The 22257-nt window shown below is 44.5% G+C and overlaps 1 protein-coding gene across 1 annotated transcript in view; it reads right to left on the reverse strand.

Moving 5' to 3' along the window:
* The window catches only part of LOC128049708 (epididymis-specific alpha-mannosidase-like), a 43168-nt gene extending 29594 nt beyond the window's left edge, over nt 1-13574 (reverse strand). The window contains 3 exon segments of the mRNA XM_052642018.1: nt 7632-7737; nt 11835-11981; nt 13437-13574. Coding sequence (XP_052497978.1) covers nt 7632-7737; nt 11835-11981; nt 13437-13574 — 391 coding nt within the window.
* Between the last annotated feature and the right edge of the window lie 8683 nt (nt 13575-22257).

Consider the following 22257-nt stretch of genomic DNA (forward strand, 5'->3'; position numbering starts at 1 on the left):
AAATGTATTCTTTTTAATGACTGAGTACTACTCCATTGTGCATATGTACCACAGCTTTCTTATCCATTCATCTGTTGATGAACATCTAGGTTCCTTCCATGTCCTGGCTGTTATAAACAGTGCAGCAATGAACATTGGGGTACACGTGTCTCTTTCAATTCTGGTTTCCTTGGTGTGTATGCCCAGCACTGGGTTTTCTGGGTCGTATGGCAGTTCTATTTCCAGTTTTTTAAGGAATCTCCACGCTGTTCTCCATAGTGGCTGTACTAGTTTGCATTCCCATCAACAGTGTAAGAGGGTTCCCTTTTCTCCATACCCTCTCTAGCATTTATTGTTTGTAGATTTTTTGATAGCAGCCATTCTGACTGGCGTGAAATGGTCCTTATTGTGGTTTTGATTTGCATTTCTCTGATAATATGTGATGTTGAGCATTGTTTCATGTGTTTGTTAGCCATCTGTATGTCTTCTTTGGAGAAATGTCTGTTTAATTTTTTGGCCCATTTCTTGATTGGGTCGTTTATTTTCCTAGAATTAAGCTGAAGGAGTTGCTTGTATATTTTTGAAATTAGTTGTTTGTCAGTTGCTTCATTTGCTACTATTTTCCCCCATTCTGAAGGCTGTCTTTTCACCTTGCTTATAGTTTCCTTCGTTATGTAAAAGCTTTTAAGTTTAATTAGTTCCCATTTGTTTATTTTTGTTTTTATTTCTACTACTCTGGGAGATGAGTCATAGAGGATCCTGCTGTGATTTATGTTGGAGAGTGTTTTGCCTATGTTTTCCTCCTGGAATGTTATTGTTTCTGGTCTCACGTTTAGATCTTTAATCCATTTTTAGTTTATTTTTGTGTATAGTGTTAGAAAGTATTCTAGTTTCATTCTTTTACAAGTGGTTGACCAGTTTTCCCAGCACCACTTGTTAAAGAGATTGTCTTTTCTCCATTGTATATTCTTGCTTCCTTTGTCAAAGATAAGGTGTCCATAGGTGCATGGATTTATCTCTGGGCTTTCTATTTTGTTCCATTGATCTATGTTTCTGTCTTCATGCCAGTGCCATACTGTCTTGCTTACTGTATCTTTGTAGTATAACCTGAAGTCAGGCAGGTTGATTCCTCCAGTTCTATTCTTCTCTCTCAAGATTGCTTTGGCTATTCAAGCCTTTTTGTATTTCCATACAAATTGTGAAATTTCTTGTTCTAGTTCTCTGAAAAATACCGTTGGTAGCTTGATAGGGATTGCATTGAATCTATAGATTGCTTTGGGTAGTATACTCATTTTCACTATATTGATTCTTCCAATCCATGAGCATGGTATATCTTGCCATCTATTTGAGTCATCTTTGATTTCTTTCATTAGTGTTTTATAGTTTTCTATATATAGATCTTTTGTTTCTTTAGGTAGATATATTCCTAAGTATGTTATTCTTGTCGTTGCAATGGTGAATGGAATACTTTCTTTAATTTCTCTTTCTGTTTTCTCATTGGTAGTGAATAGGAATGCAAGGGATTTCTGTGTGTTGATTTTATATCCTGAAACTTTACTATATTCATTGATTAGCTCTAGCAGTTTTCTGGTGGAGTTGTTCAGGTTTTCTATGTAGAGGATCATGTCACCTGTAAACAGTGAGAGGTTTACTTCTTCTTTTCCAGTCTGGATTCCTTTTATTTCTTTGTCTGCTCTGATTGCTGTGGCCAAAACTTCCAAAACCATGTTGAGTAGTAGTCGTGAGAGTGGGCACCCTTGTCTTGTTCCTGACTTTAAGGGAAATGCTTTCAATTTTTCACCATTGAGGATAATGTTTGCTATGGGATTGTCATATATAGCTTTTATTATGTTGAGGTATGTTCCCTTTATTCCTGCTTTCTGGAGGGTTTTTACTCATAAGTGGATGTTGAATTTTGTCAAAGGCTTTCTCTGCATCCATTGAGATAATCATATGGCTTTTATTTTTCAATTTGTTAATGTGGTGTATTACGTTGATTGATTTGTGGATGTTGAGGAATCCTTGCATCCCTGGCATAAAGCTCACCTGGTCATGATGCATGATCTTTTTAATGTGTTGTTGGATTCTGCTTGCTTTTGTTAAGGATTTGTGCATCTATGTTCATTGGTGATACTGGCCTGTAGTTTTCTTTTTTTGTGGCATCGTTGTCTGGTTTTGCTATTAGGATGATGGTGGTCTCATAGAAAAGTTTGGAAGTTTACCTTCCTCTGAAGTTTTCTGGAAGAGTTTGACTGGGATAGGTGTTAGCTCGTCTCTAAATTTTTGGTAGAATTCAGCTGTGAAGCAGCCTGGTCCTGGGTTTTTGTTGGCTGGATGATTTCTGATTACAGTTTCAATTTCTATGCTTGTGATGGGTTTGTTAAGATTTTCTATTTCTTCCTGGTTCAGTTTTGGAAAGTTGTACTTTTCTACTAATTTGTACATTTCTTTGATGTTGTCCATTTTATTGTCATATAGTTGCTGATAGTAGTCTCTTAGGATCCTTTGTATTTCTGTGTTGTCTGTTGTGATCTCTCCATTGTCATTTCTAATTTTGTTGATTTGATTCATCTCCCTTTGTTTCGTGATGAGTCTGGCTAATGGTTTGTCAATTTTCTTTATCATCTCAAAAGCCAGCTTTTAGCTTTGTTGACTTTTGCTATGGTCTCTTTTGTTTCTTTTTCACTTATTTCTGCCCTAATTTTTAAGATTTCTTTACTTCTACTAATCCTGGAGTTCCTCACTTCTTCCTTTTCTAGTCGCTTTCAGTGTCGAGTTAGGTTATTTATTTGATCTTTTTTCTTGTTTCTTGAGGTAAGCCTGCATTGCTATGAACCTTCCCCTTAGCAATGCTTTTACAGAGTCCCATAGGTTTCGGGTTGCTGTGTTTTCATTTTCCTTCGTTTCTATGCATATTTTGATTTCTTTTTTTATTTCTTCTGTGATTCGTTGGTTATTCAGCAGAGTGTTGTTCAGCCTTCATATATTGGAATTTTTAATAGTTTTTCTCCTGTAATTGACATCTAATCTTATTGCATTGTGGTCAGAAAAGATGCTTGGAATGATTTCCATTTTTTTTTTTTTTTTTTGAATCTACCAAGACTAGATTTATGGCCCAGGATGTGATCTGTCCTGGAGAAGGTTCCATGTGTGCTTGAGAAAAAGGGAAAATTCGTTGTTTGGGGGTGAAATGTCCTATAGATATCAATTAAGTCTAACTGATCCATTGTATCATGTAAAGTTTGTGTTTCTTTATTAATTTTCTGTTTAGTTCATCTATGCATAGGCATGAGTGGGATATTAAAGTCTCCCACTCTTGTTGTGTTATTGTTAATTTCCCCTTAGCATTTGCCTTACTCCTATGTTGGATACATGTATACTTATAATTGTTATATCTTCTTCTTGGATTGATTCTTTGATCATTATATAGTGTCCTTCTTTGTCTTTTTTCACAGCCTTTATTTTAAAGTCTATTTTATCTGAATGAGTATTGCTACTCCTCCTTTCTTTTAGTCTCTATTTGCGTGGAATATCTTTTTCCAGCCCTTCACTTTCCATCTGTATGTGTCCTTTGTTTTGAGGTGGATCTCTTCTGGACAACATATATAGGGGTCTTCTTTTTGTATCCATTCAGCCAGGCTTTGTCTTTTGGTAGGGTCATTCAACCCATTTACATTTAAGGTAATTATTGATAAGTATGATCCCTTTGCCATTTACTTTGTTGTTTTGGATTCGAGTTAAACACCCTTTCTGTGTTTCCTTTCTAGAGAAGATCCTTTAGCATTTGTTGGAGAGCTCAACCAAACCAGCTTTATAGCAAATGCTAAAGGAACTTCTCTAGGCAGGAAACACAAGGGAAGAAAAAGATCTACAGAAAATAAACCCAAAACAATTAAGAAAATGGTAATTGGATCAAACATATTGATAATCACCTCAAATGTAAATGCATGAAAAATACCAACCTCCACTTACCAGGTCAATCTGCTTAACCCATGCAAATAATTTGCTCCTATTTTATATTGTTAGGTTAATCATGTTCCCAGAATCGTTTGTAATTGTAATTATCTTTTATTTTCTCTCTGGCTATTGATTGTGAAAACTGATAAGATCTTTTACCTTTGTGATTATGTAACTTACTCAATACTATTGTGTCACTATTATTCAACAGAATTATTATAGAACTCTATATCACCAAAACTACCATTTGATAGAAAACTCTGTAATTACTTTTTAACTGCAGATATGTATCAGAATTTTCCTGGAATTTTTTTTTAATACAAATGACCAATATTGCTGTTTTTCTTCCAGAGCTCAAGATATGTTTCTAATGAACCATCATAGTTAAAAACAACTGGACTATATGATGATCTTTTACTTTTATTTGGTTTGTTTCACTTTTGCTATTTAATATTCAGTGCTCCCATTTAATTTAAGTTTTGTTTTCCAATTTCTTCATCTCTTTTTTCTTCTTTTTCACCCTTTATTGAATTGTAGTAGCAATGCTTTTGTGTGTGTGTGTGTATATATATATATATATAATATGTATAACATATACTTATATATCTTAGAATATTCATGAGTTTCTGCCTAAATAAAAAATGTATGACATTTTGATTTCAGTTGTTTGAGTAAGTATGAATAGAATGCTAGATTTTTAATTTAAAAAATAGATATGCAACAAACAAGAAAGGTGTGCTGTCCAGCACAGGGAACTTCATTTAATACTTCATAATAACCTATAATAAAAAATCATTTCAAGAATAATATGTGTGTGTATGTACACCTGAATCACATTGCTCTGCACTTAAAACACTGTAAGTCAACCGTACCTCGATAATAAATATAATAAGGAAAAAGTAAATAACTTTGTTAAAAAAGACTGAGACCATCACCTGCTGGCAGCATGATTAATGTAAACTTCAGCAGCATTTTTGCCTCATGTTCAACCTTGAAGAATGGGGTTTTGTAAGTCTCCACATCTCCAGGTCTGCGACCAGGACTGAAGGAAGGAAGTGTATGCCTTGTTCTTAGAACAGGAGGTCGTCATGAGATGAAGTCAGGGCCCATGCTTTGAGGCTCTCAGGAGCCTGATGGTGTTGGAAACGGAGCCTCAGAGAATCCCCTAGGCAGGATCGAGAGGTCCACAGCCCTTTCTGCCCCAGTGATGGAAACTTGTGTTAGCTTAGATTCTGGCTCCTCTGGTCTGGCTTGCAGGGTCAGCTGTGTGGTGTTCAAGAAGGTGAGACTGGTGGTCTGAGACCAGAGACGAGGAATGGTCATTCTGTAGGTACCGGGAGGAAGACAGCTCAGTGCCCTTTCCCTCCCTCTATGCCCACCAGCCCTGCTCTGGTCAAATCCTGGACTGAGCCCTGGGGACCCAGACAAGAATTAGACACCGGTCACTGCTAGAAGCAAACTGTAGGTCACCATGAAGAGGAGAGGTGCTTGAGCACTGTGGCCCCAGTGGAAGGTTCCTGGACATGAGACTCCATAGGTGAGTCTGGCTGGAAACAACAGGAGACCTTGTACTGAACCACAGGAGGCCTTGTCTTAGGGGCAGATCTGGGATGCAGGGAGCAGAAGGAACAGGAGGAAGACAGGAGGTGAGGCCTGAGGCTGCATTTTGCAGACGGGGGAGTTTATATGGTCACACATAAAGATTCCCATGAGCTTATCACTTACATCCAGAAATAAGGCAGTAGAAACTCAGAGGGAAGGAAGCACAGATTAAAGAGCTGGAAGGAGGGACGGTAAGAAAATCCAAAGAGAGAGCCCAGTGCCATCGTGATGTCCTGCACAGGGTCCGACTTTAGTGGAGTAGCAATGGGCTGGAGCCCAGCCCACACTGCAGCCAACCTGGCTCTCCCAATGACACTTTGCACTTCTTGTAGCTTTCGTCTTAGTGTCTCTTCTGCGAAAGAGACTAAGAGCCTGATGCCCTCTGGACACCCTGCCTTCTCGGGTGAGTGAAGTGATGCCTGTGAAAAACACCTGTTAAGTAGAGGAGAATGTGCCCTTCGTGACAGTATGTGTGGTGATGGAGGTTGTGAAGGTGATGGTGGTGCGACAGTGGTGGTGTTAGTGATGCATATGGAAGAGACGATGGTGGTGGTAGTGGTGGTATTGACGATAGCTGTGTTGGTGATGATGGCTGTGATGACAGTGGTTGTGGTGTTGACAGGGATAATGATGATGAGAATGGAGTTGATGGTGATGATGATGGTAGTGAGGATGGTATAGGCGGTGGTAACGATTATCAGTTTCCTGTTAACACTGTTGGCATGGATGATGGTGGTTGTCCAGTGGTGGTACAGTTAGCCCTGGAGGTTTCAGTGGTGCTGCTGGAAGTGATGGTGCTGGAAGAGGTTGGAGTGTTAGAGGTCACCATGAAGGTGATAGTGCTGGTGATTCTGGTGGTGCTTGTGGTGGTGGAGATAGTGTTGTTGGTGGCAGAGGGGGAAATGTTAGTGGTAGATGAGCTGCTGTTGGTTTTCATGGTGGTGAAGGTGATGAGATTTGGATGATAGTAGAGGTGTTGGTGTTGTGATGGTGTGGATGTAACAGTTGAGAGAGTGCTTGTATGCACTGGTGTTGGAAGTGCTATTGATGTTGGAGGTGAAATGAGAAATGGGGAAATGGGAAACAAATATATTTTAAATAGGTTTCCCATATTTTTCTTTATTTCCTAATTTTTATCCCCATTCTCTTCAAGAATGGTGTTTAAAAAAATTAATACTCTTTTAATTTTGATGGTGGTAGGAATGTGAATAGTGATAAAGAATGTGGTGGTTTTGGAAGAGGTGCATGATGGGTAGGCTGTGGTAACGGTGGTAATTTTGGTGTTGCTGTTGGAGGTGTTGGTGTTAGAAGTGATGCAATGATGGCCTGAGGTGTTAGTGGTGATGATGGTGGTGCTGGAGGATTCATTATGGACTTGGAGGCAGTGGTATTGGAGGTGGTACAGGTGGAGATAGTGATGGTGACATTGGTAATGGTGGTAGTGATGATGGTGATGGTGCTGATGTGGGAGGTATTGGTATTATAGATTATGCAATGATATGCCAAGATGTTAGTGGTGGTGATGGTGGTGTTGGGGCATTCATAACAGACTTGCAGGTGGTGGTGTTGGAGCTGATACAGGTGCGAGTATTGCTGGTGGCAGTTGTAATGTGGCAACGGCAGTGGTGTTGGAGGTGTTGGTATTGGTTGAACAGTTGGTGGTTGAGGTGATGGCAGAGATGGCATCTGACCCTTATTGATCATTGATTAGAGACCCACATGCTGTACTCAATGTGATCTATCTGAATTATTTCTATTTCAACTTTATAACACCCCTTTGAGACAGATCATACATCATTATCAAATATTTTTATACAGGAGGCAGCTGAGGCTTATTGAGGCTGCATCACTTGCCCAGTTTCACAGTGTTGGGAGTTAGCAGAGTCAGGAACCAGCCAGGCTGGCTCATCTAAAATCCACACCCTCATCCCCTGTACTCAGGCACACACGGACACATGTCAGTAATCACAGTGTTGACTGGTGATAGTCTCCTGCTGAGGGCGGAAGACAGAGCCCAGGACCAGGGCTCAGACACCCAGTCCCAGCCCCGAAGGAGGCCACAGGGACTCTGGTCTGGGGAAGAATAATCAAACCTGTGAGCTGGAGGATCTGGTCATCAAAGTGGGTCACGGCCTCGTCGTGCATGACCTGGCCTCCGAGGACAAACTCCAGGCGACCTTCAGCCACAAGCTGGCGGACCTTGGCATGGTGGGCAGAGAAAACAGCCATGTTACACCTCCCAGGCTGAACCATTTTTGTTTGCTGGTCTCATGCTAATGCATCTCCCGGTCCTTCCTTCAGACTCCTCAGCCTCATTTCTTCTGCAAATATCAGACACTGGCTGTCCTGGTCAGCCCTGTGTCCAGCTATCAGAACAGCACCTGGCTATGGCTAATGCTTCATCAAGCATATATACAGGCACATATGTTCACAACTTTTGTTTTGAAGGAATTTCAAGGTTTTGAAAGCATTGCAAGGATTGTAAAAAACACTCCCCTCCCATAAATGTTTCCACAGATTGTTTTTCAGTTGATCAGTCATCTCTGACCCTTTGTAACCCCATGGACTGAAGCACTGCAGGCTTCCCTGTCATTCACTATCTCCCAGAGTTTGCTCAGTCAGATGTCCACTGAGTTGGTTATGCCATCTAAGCTCCTTCTCCTCTGTCATCCCCTTCTCCTCCTGCCTTCAATCTTACCCCGCATAAAGGTCTTTTCCAATGAGTTGGCTCTTCTCATCAGGTGGCCAAAGAACTGGAGTTTCAGCTTCCCCCAATTCTCTCACTGTTAATATTGTTTACCCATTTCCTTAGCACTATTTATTTATTTAAATCCAAGATATGGTTTACTTAAACCAATTGAAAATAAACGTTAGCAGCTTCATGTCTCTAATTCCATAGTTCACTAAGTGTTGAGCAAGAAGATCATTATAGCTCTTATATAATCAACTAAATCAGGAATTTAATCATGCTACCAATGATTAGTTCACGTTGACATTCTAGGAATCAATGAACTAAAATGGACTGGAATGGGTGAATTTAACTCAGATGACCACTATATCTACTACTGCGGGCAGGAATCCCTCAGAAGAAATGGAATAGCCATCATGGTCAACAAATCAGTCCGAAATGAAGTACTTGGATGCAATCTCAAAAACAACAGAATGATCTCTGTTCATTTCCAAGGCAAACCATTCAATATCACAGTTATCCAGTCTATGCCCCAACCAGTAACGCTGAAGAAGCTGAAGTTGAACGGTTCTATGAAGACCTACAAGACCTTTTAGAATGAACACCCAAAAAAGATGTCCTTTTCATTATAGGGGACTGGAATGCAAAAGTAGGAAGTCAAGAAACACCTGGGGTAACAGGCAAATTTGGCCTTGGAATATGCAATGAAGCAGGGCAAAGGCTAATAGAGTTTTGCCAAGACAATGCACTGGTCATAGCAAACATCCTCTTCCAACAACACAAAAGAAGACTGTACACATGGACATCACCAGATGGTCAACACCAAAATCAGACTGATTATATTCTTTGCAGCCAAAGATGGAGAAGCTCTATACAGTCAACAAAAACAAGACCAGGAGCTGACTGTGGCTCACATCATGAACTCCTTATTACCAAATTCAGACTTAAATTGAAGAAAGTGGGGAAAACTGCTAGACCATTCAGGTATGACTTCAATCAAATCCCTCATGATTATACAGTGGAAGTGAGAAATAGATTTAAGGGCCTAGATCTGATAGATAGAGTGCCTCGTGAACTATGGAATGAAGTTCATGACATTGTACAGGAGACAGGGATCAAGACCATCCCCATGGAAAAGGAATGCAAAAAAGCAAAATGGCTGTCTGAGGAGGCCTTACAAATAGCTGTGAAAAGAAGAGAAGCAAAAAGCAAAGGAGGAAAGGGAAGATATAAGCATCTGAATGCAGAGTTCCAAAGAATAGCAAGAAGAGATAAGAAAGCCTTCTTCAGCGATCAATGCAAAGAAATAGAGGAAAACAACAGAATGGGAAAGACTAGAGATCTCTTCAAGTAAATGAGAGATACCAAGGGAACATTTCATGCAAATATGGGCTCGATAAGGGGCAGAAATGGTATGGACCTAACAGAAGCAGAAGATATTAAGAGGTGGCAAGAATACACGGAAGAACTGTACAAAAAAGATCATGACCAAGATAATTGCGATGGTGTGATCACTCACCTAGAGCCAGGCATCCTGGAATGTGAAGTCAGATAGGCCTTAGGAAGCATCACTATGAACAAAGCTAGTGGAGGTGATAGAATTCCAGTTGAGCTATTTCAAATCCTGAAAGATGATGCTGTGAAAGTGCTGCACTCAATATGCCAGTAAATTTGGAAAACTCAGCAGTGGCCACAGGACTGGAAAAGGGCCGTTTTCATTCCAATCCAAAAGAAAGGCAATGCCAAAGAATTGCTCAAACTACTACACAATTGCACTCATCTCACACGCTAGTAAAGTAATGCTCAAAATTCTCCAAGCCAGGCTTCAGCAATACGTGAACCGTGAACTTCCAGATGTTCAAGCTGGTTTTAGAAAAGGCAGAGGAACCAGAGATCAAATTGCCAACATCTGCTGGAGCATGGAAAAAGCAAGAGAGTTCCAGAAAACATCTATTTCTGCCTTATTGATTATGCCAAAGCCTTTGACTGTGTGGATCACAATAAACTGAGGAAAATTCTGAAAGAGATGGGAATACCAGACCACCTGACCTGCCTCTTGAGAAACCTGTATGCAGGTCAGGAAGCAACAGTTAGAACTGGACATGGAGCAACAGACTGGTTCCAAATAGGAAAGGGAGTACGTCAAGGCTGTATATTGTCACCCTGCTTATTTAACTTCTATGCACAGTACATCATGAGAAATGCTAGGCTGGAGGAAGCACAAGCTGGAATCAAGATTGCCAGGAGAAATATCCATAACCTCAGATATGCAGATGACACCACCCTTATGGCAGAAAGTGAAGAGCAACTAAAACACCTCTTGATGAAAGTGAAAGAGGAGAGTGAAAAAGTTGGCTTAAAGCTCAACATTCAGAAAACGAAGATCATGGCATCCAGTCCCATCGCTTCATGGCAAATAGACGGGGAAACAGTGGAAACAGTGTCAGACTTTATTATTTTTGGGCTCCAAAATCACTGCAGATGGTGATTGCAGCCATGAAATTAAAAGATGCTTACTCCTTGGAAAAAAAGTTATGACCAAAATAGACAGCATATTCAAAAGCAGAGACATTACTTTGCCAACAAAGGTCCGTCTAGTCAAGGCTATGGTTTTTCCAGTAGTCATGTATGGATGTGAGAGTTGGACTGGGAAGAAAGCTGAGTGCCAAAGAACTGATGCTTTTGAACTGTGGTGTTGGAGAAGACCTTGAGAGTCCCTTGGACTGCAAGGAGATCTAACCAGTCGATTCTAAAGGAGATCAGTCCTGGGATTTCTTTGGAGGGAATGATGCTGAAGCTGAAACTCCAGTACTTTGGCCACCTCATGCGAAGAGTTGACTCTTTGGAAAAGACTGTGATGCTGGGAGGGATTGAGGGTAGGAGGAGAAGGGGACGACAGAGGATTAGATGGCTGGATGGCATCACTGACTCTATGGACTTGAGTGTGAGTGAACTCCAGGAGTTGGTGATGGACAGGGAGGCCTGGCGTGCTGTGATTCATGGGGTCACAAAGAGTCGGACACAACTGAGCGACTGAACTGAACTGATGCTACCAATGAATTCACATGCAGCTGAAGAGGTCAGTCCCAACCTTGATGACACGGAGAGGGGGAGAGGACCTGGCCCCAGACTGCCCCTCCCAGGACCGTGGCCTCTGACCCGCTGTGATACAGAGTTGATCAAAGGTTAATCCACACAGACTCCTGCACACCTGGATCGTCACTGGCTCCAGTGTCCGTGGGAGCCACACAGATTCATAAATGAAGTCAGAGGGTGTGGACACAGGGTCACCCTGGTGTGGCCAGGGTCAAAGGTGACCCCATTCACACCAGCTAGTGCCCGGCAGGGTTGTCAGAGCTGCAACTTTTCGGGAGGCACCAGCAAGGTAGGATCATACAGAAACTTGTCCCCTGGGCATGGGGTTGAACACAAACCTGTACTAAATGGACCCTGGGCATAGCTCAGTGCGATTGGGGCCTCCTGGTCTATGCAGCGCCAGCCTGGTCACACAGAGCATAACCCAGGAGCTTACTGCAGGGTTGCCCCCAGGACCCCCAGGGCATCTGCTCTCAGCTGCCTGGTGAGGACCCCCTGAGGGCAGCATTACCTGGCTTTTCTGCCCGTCCGAGGCAACACCATCCCACCACAGCCGGAAATACTCCTGCTCCACTGCGATGAACCTGCGCTTCTTCTCAAGGGTCAGTTCTTCCACCACGGAGTTGTAGACGTTGGTGACATAAGCCTGCATGCTCTCCTGGGGTGGGGAGGGGGAGAGACTGTCACTCCAGATCCGTTGGGGAAACCACAGGGCATGGACCAGGGACTGAGGAGGAACGTCCAGGGAGACACGGTGTCCGAGGGCCACTGGCGCTCCCACCAAGCCTGTCCAGGTCCTGCAATCGGCTCCCCCTTCTCCTCAAATAAGGGAGCCCATTGTCCACTCTGTGATGGACACATGGTGAGCCCTACACTGAGAGAAGGATCCGGGTGGACAACCTTTGATGGGAGCCTGCCCCTGAGGAGAGTCATGAGGAGACAGACACTCTATGTGACAGAGGGATGTGACAGCCCAGCCAAGGCCCGGGCCAGGATCCCAGTGGGGTGTACTAACCACTCCTGCCTTGGGGCACAGACCAATTGACAACAGGGCCCAAGGAGTGAGATCCAGGGACCCTGATGGGCCTTCTTGGGATGAAATGACGGGGAAGTGTGTGTCAAGGCTGAGAGAAGTTTATCCCGCGAGTCATCTCTCTAGATCTATCTCCTCTCCAGAGGCTGGGAGCCCCCAGGATGGAGCTGAGCATGCTCCCATCTGGGTCAGGCTGGCTCACCATGGTGCCCAGAGATGTTGATAAAGGAATGCAAGGAGCCCTGGGAAGGGGTTAGCGGGCAAGACAGCGATGTCTGTGACTTGGGCAGCACACCACCCCGGGCCTCAGTGTCCCATCTCTAAACTGGGGGTGATAAGCATGCCTCCCCACATGTCAGCAGTTCCACATGTAGGTGGGTGACCACCCACAGAGGCTGACCAGTGAGCCAGGACCAGACTCAAGACAGCCTCAGGGCCTCTTGCTGCCCGACTCCCTTTAAAATGAGCGACTCAGTTATTAACATCTCATGGAAAGTATTGTATCCATGATCACAGAGTGGTCCTATTCATTTATTTCCTTCCTCCTTCCAGAAAAGAGCTTGTGCAGGTCTGGGTATTCATTTCAGTTACCTGCACCAGAAACTTATAAAAATCAGTCTTTCCCTCTTTTCCTCTGCCCTGGTTCATTCATTCACTCAGTGGAATTTCGAAGGACACCTTCCACACTCTGTGGCTGGGGACACATTCTCACCCCTGCCCACAGCCAGTCTACCATAGTTGCTCTGTCATGTCCGAATCTTTGTGACCCCATGGACTATAGCCCACCACACTCCTCTGTCATTGGGATTCTCCAGGGAAGAATACTGATGTGGGTTACCATTTCCTTCTCCAGGGGATCTTCCTGACCCAGGGATCGAACCTGGGTCTCCTGCATTGTAGGCAGATTCTTTACTATCTTAGCCACCAGGGAAGCCAACATCCAGTCCATAGCCAAGTACAGGTGGGCCCAAGGACAAGTTCCCTGACGGCAGAGACCCAGGACACAAACGCACTCTGGAGTCCAGATGGAAAAAGGACTGCAGCTTCAAGAGGTGTGCAGGGGTCACTCGGGGCACCTACCTGTACGGTGTGCAGCCAGCCCACGTCCATGTGGCTGTGGGGAACCACAAATACCCTCAGTCGGGGCTCAGAAAGAGCCCCCAGGGGCCACATCAGGCCCAACTGCAGGAGCAGAGGCAGCCAGCCCCGCGGCTCCATCTCCTCGGCCAGCTCAGGGGCTGGAGGACATCTGCCTGCCTGCAGGGTCCGGCCTCCTGCCAGCTGACTGGGCCACACCCTTTGGTGGTTGCAGTGGGAAGGAAACCAGGAGTGACACCCACACAGATGGTGTCACCTGAGCAGTGCAGGCAGGTGGCTCTTGCTCACTGCCTGGTAGCACTCTGCTCTCATCTGTGGTTTCCTGACTATCTGCCTTTAGACAAACCCCAAATGCCGCCTCCCCTGGGGGGACTGCCAGCTTCCCTCTGGCCATCCTGGCTCTCCTCACCCCTGTCCTCATGCCTTTCCCTTAGGCCTCTCCCAGTATTTCCATCTGGGCATCTTGCCCATCCCTTTCCACAACCCACTGGACTGACTCCTTTACACTGCCCTGCAAATCATAACTCTCAGTGCGGGGCCTGGCACCCCCAGGAAGCCTGCCCTGATACACTCTCCTTCACATGAAACCCCCAGTCTGAGCCTTGCGATAGGAATTGTAGTTGCTCTTTTAAGGAGGAAAGTTGGCTTTCACAAATAGGACCTGACAACCCGAGTTTGCACAGCTAGTGTAGGAGCAGAAGGCCTGAAATTTTCAGAATTAGGTCTGGATCAGGGATAGTGACTGTGGCAAGATGCCTAAGCTGTCTGCATCTCAGCAGTCCATCTGTAAAGTGGGATGCCCATAGATGTGCTGGGGACCTGAGAGGGAATGCACAAGAGATGACAATAGCGGTGTCTCCTTCCTGGAGGATGCCTGGCACAGGGTGCAGCCTACAGGGGTCAGAGTGTTGCCTAGGGGTCTCTAACACTGACTCAGGAGCAGGGGTCTGGGAATGGGCTCCTCTCTCTGACCTCCAAATGCCTGGGTGGCTCTTTCTATTGCTGCCAGACCTGTGACTCACTCTCCCTTCTGGCCACCTTGTCCACTCCCCCGGCAAATATGACTGGAGAGCACAGTCTCCAGGCAGCTCGCCATCCTCTCTGTCCCATCCTGTCCCTGGTATGCACCTGACCTGACTTGATCTTGACTTCCTCCTATTGAGTACAGGATCTGCATGTTCTCCCTTTGAAGCTGGTGAACTTGTGACTGTCTAGGAACCAACAGAATGGAGAAAAGATGCCCTGTGTGACTTGGAGGTTGTCAGAAGTGGCAAGACACAGTTTGCCTTGGTCCCTGGTGGGCTCATGTGTGGATCCTGGCGCGCCCAGCTGCAGGGAGCCCTAACCAGGCCCTGTGGAAGGAGACGTGCAGCAGCCCTAGGAGCCCTACAGAGAGAGGGGCAGGCCAGCCCCGCTGCTCCAGCCCCTGCCCCACGCGCCTGCACCCATGGGGAGATGCCGTCCACATCCCACAGGTGTCTACCATCGTCCCTTCCACCAGGCCTGTGCATTAGCTGTTCTTGTAGATCATGCGGGATGTGGAAGATACTCATGTCCCTACCTACCATCCATCTCCTTTCACCTCCAGTGTGCACCTGTGCTGGTATGATGCTGACCCGGTGGTACCCAGAGCCTCTTTCCTGAGGGCCTGAACCTTGGTCAGCATGCCTTTTGAGCCACAGCCCCTACCTGTCCATTCAGCATCCAGATGAAGAATAGTAGACCAGAGATGCCCATGTGAACTCCAAACCGAGTCTTCTCGGCCTCCTTGTACTCAGCCGACCTGACCTACCTCCTCACATGGTCTGGGTCAGTTTTCCCCACTACACTGCTGACTCTTGTCTGCTGGCCTTTTGGCAGGAGTAACTCATAGTGACCAGGCCAGCAAGAACTTCTCACATGGTGGAAGCATCCCCACTTTGAATGCCCAGACCTCTGAACCGGCAGTGTCCAGAGTCGTGTATATGAGATTCCAATTCCCAAGTAGGTCCCTGCAAGTGATGACAAATGGGCCCCACCTGTTTCCTTCCCACATATTCTACCCCTTGGGAACACCTGGCTGTGGTCGTTGGTTTGGGGTGTACATGCCTCCTAGAGGGCAGTGCCCCGGTGTCACAGGTGCCATCTCCAAGCCCCTGCTCAACAGAACCTCCACTGGTTGCTCCATTTCTCTCTCAGTCTGGCAGTTCACAATCGGACCAGTAGTCCTCATGGTTGTGTACCCACTGCCACACCTCCTTACTAAAATCCATGCCACTGACTGGCACCCTTTACCTCCTAACCCATTCATCCTTGATTCCTTCTCAGAGGCCAGTGTGAGGGTCACCCATGTCATCCGTTCATCTACTTTGCCCCTAAGAGTCCTGGTTCCTTGTAACCATCTCCATAGCCCAGAGTGGGCTTGCTGCCCCTTTTTTCTTGAAACATCACAGTAATTTATTGACTTTCCTTCTGACAACTACGTTCAGACACCTTACTTCTGATTCTCGCATCGTATTACCTCAAGTGCCACCATGGAGCCACTTCTGTAATCTTGTGTCTACCATCAGCCCCGGTCTACAGCCCAGCCCTGTGTCTGAGCTTGTTGGTGATACTAGTGCTCAGTTTGTGGAAGGTCCTCTGGGCCTCTGACCTCACCAACCACCACCATCCAGCCTATTCCTACATCCCTGCATCTTTAATCCTCCCTCCTCCACCTGTCATGGCAGAGTTGGCATCTCTTTTTCACTCAGTGTAGACCAACCCTGTCCTCCTTCCAAGTACTCTGCAAGCTGTTAACGTGCCTCCTGCTATTAAATCCTTTGTGATTGGTGTTTAATCTGACATAACAGGATACCAGAGAAAGGACATAAACAGCAGATGTATCTTATCTTACAGATCTGAAGATTGCAAGGCCCGCCTCGGGAGGCTATGAGTCAGGGCAGCTTCTATGTCAGCCTCAGGGGCTCACTGTTCTTCACCATGAGTTGGCATTTCCCTGCAGGGACAGGCTACAGCGCAAGAGCAAGTCTTTCTGGAACAGCCTCTGTCACGCCCAGCTTGAATAGGCTACTTGATGTTCTGTGATTCATGACCTTGTTTCCTGGAAGCAAATTGTCGAGCAAATGGGATGGTTCCGCATGTGTTTTGGCCGCTCCAGTGAGATCACCAGGAACTCCATATTGAATCCAACCTGGTGAGAAGAACGCAGGGTGCGATACTTCCCCTGCAGCAAAGTCAACTTGTTCCCACCTGTGGGCCTGTGGCCTGTGCGCTCCTCTTGATTGGGCACAGCGGCTTGTGAGAGTGTGAAGCATGACTTGTGTGGGTGTTCTAGACAAAGAACAGCCCAGCCCTCCTTTGTGCTGCGTGGGAGCTTATGGAGTGGACACACGAGCACCGTTCTCATGCATTCTTTGTGGCATTAGCATTCTCTGTCCTCTTTGCTAAGTGAAATGTCTTGGGGAGTTCAAACTTGTCTTGATGAGCAGACTGCCTGGAGCTGCACTAGTGCCAAGTGCCTCCCCACAGCAGCAGGGACCCAGCATCCTCTAGCTTCTAGCCTTCCACAGCTCCTGTGTCTGCCCTCTGGGAACTGACCCTCAGCCTGTACCTCAGACCCTCTAGGACTCATCCCTCCTGCCTTTCTGGCCTGTTTACAATGAGAGCATTTTAAGAAATTTATTCCATCTAAGGATCCATCATCTCCCATTGACAAATACTATCTCAATAGCAATTCAAACCAATAAGAGGCAAGAGGCATCCCTACAAGGGAGTGCAAAGTATATTGCCTTCACAAGCTCTAGAAAACAGCCTAAGAAAGTAAAGGCCTTCATTGCTTAGCAGATGCAATGAAGGTTGAGATGACACAGGCCTTTATAGAATGGGACTCTGTATGACAGATTTCCCTGAGAGCCGACACAGCCAAGAGACTACTTGGAAACCCAGTTTGTCTGACCAGCTGGAAGCTGTACCCCATATTATGTGTACATTCTGGACTGCAGAGACCAAGCTCTCAAAATAGAAACAGGACACCTAGCAGTTCAAGTACAACATATACATCTCAAAGGCACAGGGAGATAAATTCAAGTTCCTCCCAAAAGGGCTTTTGTTCCTTTAAGATCAGAATTCTGAGAAGATATTTTATCAAGACAACTTTCTCTAACTGCATACACAAAATTCAAAATGTGCTTTGGAGTATCAACAGAGCTCCATCTTGGGTGAGTTCTCAATTAAGTGAGTACTTCCAAGTATAAGTCCTGTACATGTATAAACCCTGGGTTGGGGTGTAAGCTGAAGGCTGGCAACCTGTCATCCCTCTTCCTTTTAATTTGAAAGGTTTATTTCCCATTTTAAAGTTGGCTAGTCAGGATAAAATCATACTGATAGCTGAGTGATAGGCCAAGGTGCTACTTGTGAGCATAACTTCTCTCGGTATCACCCTAGAGTTGTTCAACTCTTTTACATTTCTCAGTTTCTCCCTCCTGCAGTCTAAAACCACGGTGAATGTTGAGAGCATTGGGTGTCCAACTTTTTCTGCGGGTCCCTGTGAAAGATTTAAATCTTAGGCAGGCAGTCCCTTTAAGGTGGAGATGAACATTCTCTCTCATGCTTTCCTTAATCCTTGTTCAATAATGTATCTTGCCTGAGAACTGGCCTTTCCTTAGGTCCGGAACTAATAACCACAGACCACAAGGTCTTACTCATGGAAATGCTTTTCTTAGGCTCCATGTTAATAATTATAATTGTAACAAATTTTGCCTGGGAACCTATTTCTCAAGACTTGTACCCCTGATTACACAGCAACAGTATATCTTGCCCAGAGACATTGACCAGAACCCATTCTCCCTGGCCAATCTTGTGCCAAAGTTATGTTAGGATGTATGCCTTGGGAAAGGCTCTGGTGGAACTCTTACAACCTTGAGGTATTTTTTTTTTTTTTTATCAATTCTCAGCAGCAAGTTGAGAAGTATATAAGGTCCTGCTTAAACTAGTGAGGCGGGTACTCTTTCTACCCCCTTATGGTGTCTATGTCAGAAGCTTTCTCTGTCCTGTCACTCTAAGTAAAACTTTGCACACAAGCTCTGAGTGACTGACCATCTTTGGTTCTAGAGTTAAACCTTCTCCTTCAGAGACCACAAATCTGGTGGTGCCATTCACTGTAAGCTATTATCTGCACAAGCAAATTTTAAATTAATAAATGAGTCTCTCTATGGGACCACTTGCACTCATCTCACATGCTAATAAAGTAATGCTCAAAATTCTCCAAGCCAGGCTTCAGCAATACATGAACCGTGAACTTCCTGATGTTCAAGCTGGTTTTAGAAAAGGCAGAGGAACCAGAGATCAAATTGCCAACATCTGCTGGAGCATGGAGAAAGCAAGAGAGTTCCAGAAAATCATCTATTTCTGCTTTATTGACTATGCCAAAGCCTTTGACTGTGTGGGTCACAATAAACTGTGGAAAATTCTGACAGAGATGGGAATACCAGACCACCTAACCTGCCTCTTGAGAAATCTGTATGCAGGTCAGGAAGCAACAGTTAGAACTGGACATGGAACAACAGACTGGTTCCAAATAGGAAAAGGAGTATGTCAAGGCTGTATATTGTCACCCTGCTTATTTAACTTCTATGCAGAGTACATCATGAGAAACGCTGGACTGGAAGAAACACAAGCTGGAATCAAGATTGCTGGGAGAAATATCAATAACATCAGATATGCAGATGACACCACCCTTATGGCAGAAAGTGAAGAGGAGCTAAAAAGCCTCTTGATGAAAGTGAAAGAGGAGAGTGAAAAAGTTGGCTTAAAGCTCAACATTCAGAAAACGAAGATCATGGCATCCGGTCCCATCACTTCATGGTGAATAGATGGGGAAACAGTGGAAACAGTGTCACACTTTATTTTTTTGGGCTCCAAAATCACCGCAGATGGTGACTGCAGCCATGAAATCAAAAGACGCTTACTCCTTGGAAGAAAAGGTATGACCAACCTAGATAGTATATTCAAAAGCAGGGACATTACTTTGCTGACTAAGGTCCGTCTAGTCAAGGCTATGGTTTTTCTTGTGGTCATGTATGGATGTGAGAGTTGGACTGTGAAGAAGGCTGAGCGCTGAAGAATTGATGCTTTTGAACTGTGATGTTGGAGAAGACTCTTGAGAGTCCCTTGGACTGCAAGGAGATCCAACCAGTCCATTCTGAAGGAGATCAGTCCTGGGATTTCTTTGGAAGTAATGATGCTAAAGCTGAAATTCCAGTACTTTGACCACCTCATGCGAAGAATTGACTCATTGGAAAAAAACTCTGATGCTGGGAGGGATTGGGGACAGGAGGAGAAGGGGACGACCGAGGATGAGATGGCTGGATGGCATCACGGACTCGGTGGACATGAGTCTGAATGAACTCCAGGAGATGGTGATGGGCAGGGAGGCCTGGCGTGCTGCAATTCATGGGCTCGCAAACAGTCGGACACAACTGAGCGACTGAACTGAACTGAACTGATGGGACCACTACCCAGTATGTGGGCTTGCCTCCAACACTCCCACAAGTTTCTTGGCTGCCTGAGAAAGCTGTCATCAGTTGGAAGATTTGTTTCATTTCTTTGAAGCTAGGAGCTCTCATTTGGTATCTATAATTTTTTCCAACAAATTCTATTAAAGTAGCTGAATATAGGAAACACATCATCTCAGCCTCCTATTTAATCACTGAATCCAAACTACGCCAGTGTCTCTCAACTGAGCAAGAATCCTTGTAACTTTAATCCTTGTAAATTTTAATTTACATTTTAATTGCATTTTAATCCCTGTAAATTCCAGGGTAACCCAGGGATTTTTTCTTGAAGTTAAATCCAAGGAAAGCCTACTCCTCAAAGTTAGTTTATCCACCGCCAAGTGATACTTAGCAATGTCACCAATTATAGACGATCCAGGGCACAGAAGGCTTCCCCTTTTTCCATCCTGAGTTCTCCTCAGGTGCACCAATGGTGGATAGCTTGATCCTTGTAGTACTGAAATAGCAGTCAATTTTTTTTCCTTTACAGTTAACTTTTAAGATAAGACCACCTGAGGCTACAGATGATCCTTTTCAGGCATCTTTAACTCCTTGGTCAAAAGCCAAACTATAGGCTGTAGTTAAAGAATTCCTTAAAACCAGGATCCTCAAGTTTCTGTAAATGGACAACTTCCTCAGATTAGTGACTAAATATATTTTAAAAGTAGAAAATAAGATGAGAGGCAACTGATCTGACTAAACTCATGATCACAGCTGATATTCAGAACCTGGTAGAAATTGTTTTAGGCCACCTCTCATAAATTAAAATAGAACTATATATCTAGAAGGAAAAAAAATGGAGATTGAGAATGATGTAGTTGAAGGGCACATGTTTCCAGATATTATAAAATGTATTCATAAATTTGTTAATCTAATTAATTCTGGTATGACAGACAGTTTATATGCCTACTTCTTAGTTTTTATTAGAAATTAAGGTGTCTAAAAGTTCAGAATTCTAACTAATGTATTTAATTAGGACTACTGGAAATAACAGAAGAAACAACTCTGCAAGGAAAGAAGGATGTGTCCTTGGCTAAGAAAAGTTATGAGATATGGGGATGTGATTTTGCTAAAAATAAAAACAAATCAAAGCTCCTCCTCCCCCTGCAAGTATTTGTCTCAGGATGAAACAGAGAAGGACAGATCACAGCATGCAGAACAGGGGGTGAGAAACTCACTATGAGTGGTCAAGCTGGCTAAAATTAAGTGAATTTGCACAGGTGCAGGAGGGCCAAGACGAGCTATCCCACGTTGAAGGTCAGGAAGGGCGGCAGTGAAGAGACACCCCCTCATCCAAGGTAAGGAGCACTGGCTGTGCTTTGCTGGAGCAGCTGTGAAGAGATATCCCACGCCCAAGGTAAGAGAAACCCAAGTAAGATGGTAAGTGTCGCAAGAGGGCATCAGAGGGCAGACACACTGAAACCATACTCACAGAAAACTAGTCAATCTAATCACACTAGGACCACAGCCTTGTCTAACTCAATGAAACTAAGCCATGCCCTGTGGGCCCACCCAAGATGGGTGGGTCATGGTGGAGAGGTCTGACAGAATGTAGTCCACTGGAGAAGGGAATGGGAAACCACTTCAGTATTCTTGCCTTGAGAACCCCATGAACAGTATGAAAAGGCAAAATGATAGGATACTGAAAGAGGAACTCCCCAGGTCAGTAGGTGCCCAATTTGCTACTGGAGATCAGTGGAGAAATAACTCCAGAAAGAATGAAGGGATGGAGCCAAAGCAAAAACAATACCCAGCTGTGGATGTGACTGGTGATAGAAGCAAGATCCGATGCTGTAAAGAGCAATATTGCATAGGAACCTGGAATGTCAGGTCCATGAATCAAGGCAAATTGGAAGTAGTCAAACAAGAGATGGCAAAGGTGAACGTAGATATTCTAGAAATCAGTGAACTAAAATAAACGGGAATGGGTGAATTTAACTCAGATGACCATTACGTCTACTACTGCTGGCAGGAATCCTTCAGAAGAAATGGAATAGTCATCATGGTCAACAAAAGAGTCCGAAATGCAGTACTTGGATGCAATCTCAAAAACAACAGAATGATCTCTGTTCGTTTCCAAGGCAAACCATTCAATATCACAGTTATCCAAGTCTATGCCCCAACCAGTAACGCTGAAGAAGCTGAATTTGAACGGTTCTATGAAGACCTACAAGACCTTTTAGAACGAACACCCAAAAAAGATGTCCTTTTCATTATAGGGGACTGGAATGCAAAAGTAGGAAGTCAAGAAACACCTGGAATAACCGGCA

This window comes from Budorcas taxicolor, chromosome 6 (genome assembly GCF_023091745.1).
Source record: "Budorcas taxicolor isolate Tak-1 chromosome 6, Takin1.1, whole genome shotgun sequence".
NCBI classification, from domain to species: Eukaryota; Metazoa; Chordata; class Mammalia; order Artiodactyla; family Bovidae; genus Budorcas; species Budorcas taxicolor.